Below are 9509 nucleotides of genomic sequence, written 5' to 3' on the forward strand. Positions count from 1 at the left end.
TAATTAAATTTTTTTAATTGCAGGCCAATCATGGTGGCACATGTCTGTAATCACAGTACTCCAAAGGCAGAGGTAAGAGATCATGTATCACCAATATTTTAATAGAGAGACAATTTTTAAAAAATAATAAACAATAAATTAGAACCCTATCTCTACTTTTTTTTTTTTTTGGTTCTTTTTTTTCGGAGCTGGGGACCGAACCCAGGGCCTTGCGCTTCCTAGGTAAGCGCTCTACCACTGAGCTAAATCCCCAGTCCCCCTATCTCTAATTTTAAAAGCCTCAGACCATTCACTCATCTGAAGAGTATTTAAAGGCAACATACACACAATAAAGCTCAGACACAGAAGAGCACATTGGACTACCCAGGATCTAACTTTCTTCAGAAGAGCTATTTCTAAAACTCAGATGTTTTACACACACACACACACACACACACACACACATGCACGCATGCACGCACATGCACACACACACACACACACACACACACAAGCAAACCAATAAAACGGTGATGCTTTAAAGAATGATATACAAAAATGTCATTTTAAAATACAAAAATTACAAAGTCACAGTTGAATGCTGAGAGAATTAAGAGCTGCTGTCAAGTGATAGGCAGGACACAAATGGAAACCATCGCACCTCACACATCACCTATGAAATGACATGCCACTGGGAACACACACCACAAACTTCACCACCATGTCCATACATCCATACAGCATAAGCTGGGACATCAGGACATCACCGAGCAGCCACTCACAGCCAGCCAACCAAGCCCCCAGTGCATGCAGTGAAATACACAGTGCACTATTTTTTCATTATTACAATGTCACAGCATTGAAAAACTTAGAACAATTTTAATCTTTTTTTTTTCAGTTTATAGATTCCAAGTAAATTATCTACTCTATTTTGAAAAGGTCTCACAGTTACCAGGCAACACATCAACTAAGAGCTATTGGCTAGTTGCAAAGCAGATATTCCTTCTATACCAAGAGGAAAGCACACACTCGCAGGCACGCACCCACTCACTCACGCATGCACCCATGCATGCACCCAGGAACGCGCATGTGTGCACACACAGTACAGAGCAGTCTGTTAAGAAAACTTCTGAAAAGGCCCACCAAACGAATAGTCACAAGACTCATTCCAGCCATGCCTAGCAGTCCTTTAGTCATCTGATCCAGAACTGAAGACTTTCTTATCAAACATAAATTATAAAATCAACTGGCATAATCTATGTAAAGAGAATTTATTTTCTGTAATTTTATCTTTACTATATATAGTTTTTAAGGTATTTCTTAGTTGATTCTGGAATGCTTGAAAACAGATAATTATCGTATCTTTAAGCAAGTATGTTTTCATAGTACCCAGAAGATCATTTTTAGTTCACAGCAAGATAACTGGAGCATGGCATTCATAATTAAGATTTGAAATGAAGCATGTGCAAATAGACTTGTATTTGCACTTGCCAGAGGGTCAAAATAACAACAGTCACAGCCAACATTCTAAACCAAATAAATTTTCAAGCTGTAGCAGAGAAAATAATAAGCCAGGCTGTCCCGATGAGCATGTAGTCTGCAGGGTGCCTGAGACAGCTCAGCGGTCAAGGGCAGAGGATTTGAAGTCTGGCTGACCAGCACCCATGCCAGGCGGCTCACAACCCCTTATAACTTCAGCTCCAGGAACCTCACCCCTCCAGCCTCTAAGGGCACCTGTACTCACCTGCACAGACCCACACACTAACATAACGCATACACATAATTTAAAACAAAATAAAATTTAAAATGTAGGCTTCTGTAAGATCAGTATGTCACAGAGGGGCCAATGTGAGCAGCAGTGTCAAACAAAGTGAAAGACAGCAGGATATCTGACAATGACTCCTTAATGTGGCTACCAGGAACAACTATCTATTCCCAGGGGAGGGGCATGATGGAATAGTACTCAACGAAAACACCCGAGCAGCTATGACAAGAAAGGTTGCGCTGGGATGAGTGTAAGGAATCCCATTTGGAAGCTTTCACACTAACACAAGGTTCTCCAACCAGATGTTGACTACAGACATTCAAAGGGGTGAATCTGGAAGACATTACACAATCAGACTTGGTGACAGAATAAATTCAAGTGGGAACTATGGCCACAGACGGCCTGTGGCACAGCCACACCTGCAAAACACGACAGTTCTTACAGTGGCCTTTCCAGGCAGAAACTACTTTAACTCTGTAAACCAGCTTTGCAGGGAACTAAGAACATTATTTTTGGGTGTTGGTTCATTTATTTTAAGCATAGATTCACAGATTCTCTACCACCTAAGTACTAGATTACAGGTGTGTGTGTCACCACGCCCAGCTAATGCTTCACTTTTAGATGGACCCGGTAAATACCATCATCCCTCCAGGGGAAATATCCATAACCAAAAGTCCACATTTACTTCTCTTTTTTTTTTCACATTTACTTCTTGAAGGAAACCCGCTCTTCTGGTCCTCAGGGACTTCCTCCTCTACCTACTAAAAGACACAAAAGTATTTTTTTTTCTCTATTCTCCAAACAGTCTCCATACACTTAAAAGACCAAGCTCCAGTCTATGCTAATATTACTGGGTTGTTTGGGTTTTTTTTTTTTAAACAATTTTCATCGTGGGGGAGGGGCAAACATGAATACCACAGTAAGCATATGGAGGTCAGAGTGCAATCTGACATGAATCTGTTCTCTCCTTCCACCATGAGAACCATAAGGGAATTCAATTCAAGACTCTCGGTTTGGTAGCAAGCACCTCTACCCAGCAAGTCGTCTCACAGGGCCCTATACAGATGCTGTTAAGTCACATGTGTAGCAAACACAGCACCACTGATAGCGATAGAACACTATGTCAAACAACCCTGTTTTTAAAGGATTCTTTCAAAACCAGAACAAAGCTGAGCCGACTACATTTAAAAATTAATAAGGCCAAGAAGCAACCCTGTTGGGTTTTCCTTAATGAATCAGAAAACATTAAAAACAGATAAAGTGTTCCAGAACGCAGCGCTACATAATGATTCTGCAGTTTTGCTCTAATTTTTTTTCCTGCAGTTTCAAAAACATGCTGCTGTAAAATAGACATCAAATCAAATGGCTTTTGTTGTCTAAAAAGCATATTGCTAAGCAACGTCTGATTTTATTAAGCATGATTATCAATATGTACTTAATAGAGGTCTCACTAATACAATTCCTTCTGAGGACCATGTATATATTTAATATTAAAAACTCTTATTGGTCTGTGTGAGTCTTAAAAAATAAGCCCTAGGAGACCTTGATTTTAACAACCTACTCTCAAAAAAAGATTGATGATTTCCACCCATCTGATTGAGAAACAGTCTATGTCGTGTAGGTAGGTGCTAGTTTCCAAAACGTTATGTTTACATACATCTTTATCACACGCCCAAGGAAAGTAATAAAATGTGCCATTGCTTCGGGGTTAAAAAAAAAGGAAAAAACTACCTTGCAAAGATTAAGCTATTACCTGAAAGGATTATCAAAATGGAACCTTGAGCTAGATAGGCCACTCATGAAAAGGTGACTTCCATTCTAACTCTTTCTGGGAGAAGGCAGATTTTTCTATTCCCTTGTGCCAAGATTCTACCTTGGGAGATACAGAGGGCGCGTTTTAAAGCCGCAGGCTGGTCGGGGAGCCAGGGAGCAGCACCGCCTCCATACCCTGAAACCAAGACCGTTTGCTGCCAGCCAGGAGCAGGTGGAAACCGCCCCGGGCTTTGGCTGCTGCCACCACCTCCAGGCACCGCAGACCCCGGGGCTACCCTGAACCTTCCATCCCTGCCACCCGCGCACTCACCGGGCGGACGAGGGCGGTGATTCCCTATCCTCACCCCCCGGCCCTGCCCAAGCCCAGAGCCGAGGGGGCGTGGGTGGGCCCGTCGCTCGCGGCCCTACGGGAGGCCCCAGTTCTGCTCACCGTGAAGGGGACGTCCCCGACGCTGCCCACCGAATAGCAGTTGTCTCCAGGGTTGACAGCCCCGGTGAGGACCTGATGCAGATGCATCTCGGGATTCCGGCTGGTCCGAGCTCTGCACCAGAGAAGGACCAGCCCGGCGCCGGCGCCCGGCCGCAGCCGCTTCCTGTGCGTTCTTGGGACTCAGCGCCCCGCTCGCCTGTCGCCTGCCAGCCGCCGCCCGGCCATAAGAGGCTCTGGCCGCCGCAGCCCGACCGCCGCTCGGCTGCGGAAATGCCCGGATGCTCCCACGGCCTGCCGCACCGGCGCACAGTGCGGGCGCAGGGACGCGGCGCGTGCGAGGCGGGGGCGGCGCCGGGGAGCGCGCAAGAGGGGCGCGTGTGAGGCCGTCACGCCGCGCGCCTGGGAGAGGCCGGCGCGCTCCCGGAGCGGGGCCGCGACACGGAGGGAAAAGAACGCGCTCACACTAGCAGTCGCGCTCTCGGCGGCGCGCGTGCGCGTGCGCGCGCCACAGTCTCCAGGACAACTGCGCGCGCCGCGTCGCACGGACCCTCTGTGCCGATTGCGCGCGCAGACGTGCGGGAGTTCCCTCCGAGCCCGGGGCCCAGACCTCCGGGGGCGGGGCAAGGGGGCCGGCCTGTTTTGCTAAGTGTTTAAGCGTCCCTCTGGACAGTGCGTGCTGGTCAGCACCGCTGACCTCAGGGGAAGGACACTAACATCACTGGGCAATCCCATGATCTTATGGTCCTTCTGTCTGCTTTAAAGTATCGGGCATCTTACAGCCTTTAAGGGAAGCTGAACTCCCCTGACAGCAAATTGTTTTGCTCACACTTTTTCTCACGCGTCCCCCTAGAGACCGGTAATCCCTCTATCTAGACGTGTTTTCCCCCGGGGTGTGATGTCATGAAGTCGCAGAATCGCCTGCTTTTCCAGGCTGTCTGCTAAACTGAAATCAGATCCCTGTCCCCGGTCAATTCTTTGCGATTTTTAGCTCAGGTTGTACAGAAGAAACCGCGACATGGAACAAGGGTTATTGAGGAAAATTTTAAACCAAACAAGCACAATGTTGACAACAGATAACAAAAATCGATCAAGTCACAATATGTTAATAGGGGACTGGAAGGATCCCTCTAAGCACATAGAGTAAGGAGTCCCTTAATCCAATTTTGACAGGCTAGGAGCAACTAGAAGTGCAGCATTACAATAGAGAAATTAGGGAGAGTTAGAAAGTAAAATGGCTGGGGAAGGCACTCCGTTTAATGCTTGAGGCAGGTGGTACTGTATATCAGTTAGGAAAAAAATGTGATGGTTAAGAAATAAACGTGCCCAAGGGTCTGTGTCTGTGGGCTTGCCAAACACTGAATCCACTGAGAAGCCTAGATGTTGTTCTGCCTATCCTGAGGCTACCAGGTACTTCTGAGCTGAAATTTATAATCAGAGCTGCTTCGGAAAGGTGACTGTGCAGCGCATCAGAGCGTTAAGCCGAGGGTGGGAAAAATAGAGGCAGATTTGGCTTGTTCACTGTTCCAGGGAAAGCAGCAGAAGTAATGGACTAATTCCCAACGACCTCAGGCATATTCCTTTTCATCTATAGTGGCATAAAACCCCCAGGCTAAAATCTCGGAGTCACTTCCTACCTCCACCCATCTGTTTCTCTGCCAGGTTCACAATCCATGCCCCTCCCCAGCTCCCCAGCCCTCTTCCCTCTTCTGCCCTTCACAGCTTCTCACTTAACTACCCTAGTTGCCTCCCATGTGCTGTCTTCAGCACATTCGCTCTCCAAACCGTTCAAAGAAACATTTTTCTGTTTGATTTGGGATGTGCTGGTTAAGCCCAGCCAGGACCGGCTAGGTAAGCACTCTGTCACTCAGCTACCGCCACCAGCCCAGAGAAACGGTTTGAATCTGTAGTTGCTCCATTCCCTGGGGGTTAAAGTCCACATTCCTCAGCTGGTCTGACAATCCTTTCACTCTGGTTTTGCCTAATCTTCCTGGTTTATCTCAGGCTGTTGTATTAACCACTAGTGTCCAGCCCCGCTGAATCAATGCCCTCTCCAGAGGGTTTTTTCTTTTTCATGCTTCCTTGACGTTACTCATGCTATATGTACTCTCTGGAATGCCTTCCTCCAGTTGTTGACCTGGGAAACCATATTGTAACTCTTAAATCACCTTGACTATCTCCAAATACCTTAAGGCTTCCTCCTTTGTGACACGCATAACACACGCACACCACAATAATATGTTTGTTTATGCTATGTGTTTTATTACTAGACTCCATAGACATTTCAAGTTAAGGTGAGTATTTAATTTTCCCTAGTACTAGAATTGTAATACTTTATTAACCTATAGAGTAAAAGATAAATGACAGCATCCAGTCAGGCATGGTAGCACATACCTGTAATTCCCAGAATTACAGAGCCTGAGGCAGTCATACTGCTTTAAATTCAAAGCTAGCCTGGGCTACATAGTAAATTCAAGGCCAACATAAAATACATACCCAGAACCTGTCTCAAGAAAAAAAATTCTCATACTAAATTGGTTGTAATTTCTTTTTTATTTATTTTTTTTTAAGATTTATTCATTCGTTATATATAAGTACACTGTAGCTGTATTCAGATACACCAGAAGAGGGCATCAGATCTCATTACAGATGGTTGTGAGCCACCATGTGGTTGCTGGGAATTGAACTCAGGACCTCTGGAAGAGCAGTCAGTGCCCTTAGCCACTGAGCCATCTCTCCAGCCCCTGGTTGTAATTTCTATCTTTTTATTTCTATCTTTTGACACTATGTGCAATTTACTGAATTCTGGGAAATCATTGACTGTCTATTTACTGATAGACAGCTGACCATGAATAAAAGATAGAAAGCTATGTCACTAAAAAGAAACACATTAAAGATATGACAGCAAAACAAAAGCTATCATAACCAATGAAGTTCTATGTTGTGCATGATAAACATGAAAATAAATACTAGAGTTGTTCCTTTGTTGTAGCAACTTCTATTGCGCATGCAGGCATAGCATATATCTGTAAAAACGGTATAAAGTGGTTAAATACAATAAATTAAAATAAATTTCTGTATAAGAAGGTTTAACTCCTGTAGATAAAGATTTCCTGCCAGGCAGAGATGATCCATGCCTTTAATCCCAGCACTTGGAAGCAAAAGAATGTGGATCCCTGTGCGTTCGAAGCCAACCTGGTCTACAGAGCAAGTTCCAGGATAGCCAGGGCTACACAGAGGAACCCTGTCTTGTGGGGGGGGGGCAGTAGAAACTAGGAAAAAAAACAGCAGAATAACAATTTGAAGCAATTCTAACACTATATTCATAAGCAGAGGCAAGTGTTTTATTAAATGTGAAGTAATAAAAGAAAAATGGAAAGTGTGTTATAGAAGCCAGTTATGGGAAGAACAAATATTTAACAAGAAGGAAGCAATGTCAGAAAGAGTCCTAGCTAGGTGTGTCAGCTCGCTCCTACAACTCAGCACTCAAGAAGCGAGGCCAACGGATCACCTTGTGAGATCTTATCTCCAATAAAGCAAACAATCTCAGTCTCCACACTCACAGCCGAAAGAAATAGCATTTAAAAGCCTAGAAGTCTGAACCCATGCTTCCGGGATAGCTCAGCCAGTAAAGAGCTTGGAGGATTTGAGTAAAATCCCTAGAATGCACTTTAAAAAGGAAGAGGGGAAAAAAAAAAAAAAAAAAACAGGTGTAGTGGTACATGCTTGTCATTCCAGCACTGGGGAAGACTCAGAGCTGGGCAGAGATCCCTGGAACTCACTGTCCAGCCAGTGACAGCCCCTGTTCAGAAAAAAAGAAAAGAAAAAGAAAAAGAAAACAAGATAGCAGGTTCCTAAGGAAAAATATCCAAGGTAGACCTCTAGATAGACTGACGGACAGACAGACAGACAGACCAACAGACACACACACACAACACACACACAACACATACACACCACACACCACACACACACACACACACACACACACACACACACACACACACACACACACAACTGTAAGGTAACTTCCTGTCCTCAGGTTTTGTTTAGTTTTGAGCAGCCCGTGCTGTAACCTGAGCTGAACTTGACTGCTTCTTCTTTGGTTTGCTCCCCTCTAGTGCTGGGATTACAGGTGGGCTCCACTACCACCACTACCAGCTCTACGGGCTTTAATAGTAAATGCATGAGGGTTGGAGTTAATGACATTTTAAATGTCAGAGGACCTTAGCTTCCCAGCAGTAATCGCAAAGCCCACGCCCAAAATTTAGTGTCTGGATGTCTGTGGTAAGGAATTCAATACTAGCTTAGGCGGAAGGTTCAGGTTCAGATACAGTGAAAATGTCAGCTTAATATGAAATAAAAGAAGCTTGATACAAAAGTCTGCATGTGTCTTGATTCCATTTCTGTACCGTTTCACAGTATGTTGATATGTTTTCACAGGACAGAGGGTAGAACAAAAAATTGCTCTTGGGGTTGGGGATTTGGCTCAGTGGTAGAGCGCTTGCCTAGCAAGCGCAAGGCCCTGGGTTCGGTCCCCAGCTCCGAAAAAGAATAGAAAAAAAAATTGCTCTTAATGGGCATGGGGTTGCGTTTTGAATGAAACGGATAAATGTTTTAAAATAAAAATGCAAGCATGGTATTTTTGCAAATTTATCAGGAATCATTGAATAATATAGCTGGAATTAGTGGATTCTATGGCAAATAAATTATAGTCTTGATAAAACAATCTTTAAAAGAAGTATCAACTTGGCCTAAAGACAGCCGAAGGCATCCAAGATAGTATACTGCTCTGGCTAGCTAGCTGGTCCTCATGGCTGGCAGAAGGACACAGCCGTCACTGTGTCACTCTCTCCACAGGTCTGTCCTCAGGATACTGCAGATGATTTCTCCTACACGAAATGTGAGAATGAGACCAGTAGAACCTGTGATGTCTTTTACAGTTTAGCCTAAGAAATCACACTACTGGGGCTGAGGATATAGCCCAGTTAATAGAGTATTAGCCTAGCATGCACAAACTGCATGCTAGCACACAGTAACCCATGGTGACAGCACACTCCTATCAGCATGGTATTTGAGAAGGGGAGGCGAAAGAATTGGGAGTTCTAGAAGAGGGGACAGGGGAACAGAAGTATAGGAAGAGGAGAACTAAAGCGACATAGGTAACCAGCGGAGGGAGGAGAAGGGCTAGAGAGATGGCTCTGTGCTTAAGAGTACTTGCTGCTCTTCTGCAAACATAGGTTCAGTTCCCAGAATCCACATAATGGCGCCTAATGTCTATAACACCTTAATATAGGAATGGAGAGTTCTGGGACATCTAACATCATGTTCCAAGTCTCTGAAGGCACTAGGCTCATACGCAGCACATAGACATACAATGCAGTCAACACACCTATACACATAAAGATAAATGTAAACAAACAAAAAAAAAGAAATGAGAAAAATTCTCGTGAGGTGGAAGAGCTCGCACTTGCTTCGCTGCCCTCCTTCACGTCACCCTACAGTAATTGACTTGGTGGCCTCACATACACTTCACCATTTAACTCAAACCTTAGGTCTTCAATT

General features: G+C 44.7%; 1 protein-coding gene across 4 annotated transcripts in view; it reads right to left on the bottom strand.

The window, feature by feature from the left end:
* The window catches only part of Dmxl2 (Dmx-like 2), a 143158-nt gene extending 138900 nt beyond the window's left edge, over positions 1 to 4258 (bottom strand). For 2 of the 4 annotated variants that reach the window (NM_001427385.1, NM_001427384.1), the window contains 1 exon segment: positions 3948 to 4258. In NM_001427385.1, the coding sequence (NP_001414314.1) occupies positions 3948 to 4034 (87 nt within the window). In that variant the 5' untranslated portion in view covers positions 4035 to 4258. 4 annotated transcript variants of the gene reach the window in all.
* Between the last annotated feature and the right edge of the window lie 5251 nt (positions 4259 to 9509).

The sequence above is a fragment of the Rattus norvegicus genome, chromosome 8, assembly GCF_021556685.1.
Source record: "Rattus norvegicus strain SHRSP/BbbUtx chromosome 8, alternate assembly SHRSP_T2T, whole genome shotgun sequence".
Lineage (NCBI taxonomy): Eukaryota > Metazoa > Chordata > Mammalia > Rodentia > Muridae > Rattus > Rattus norvegicus.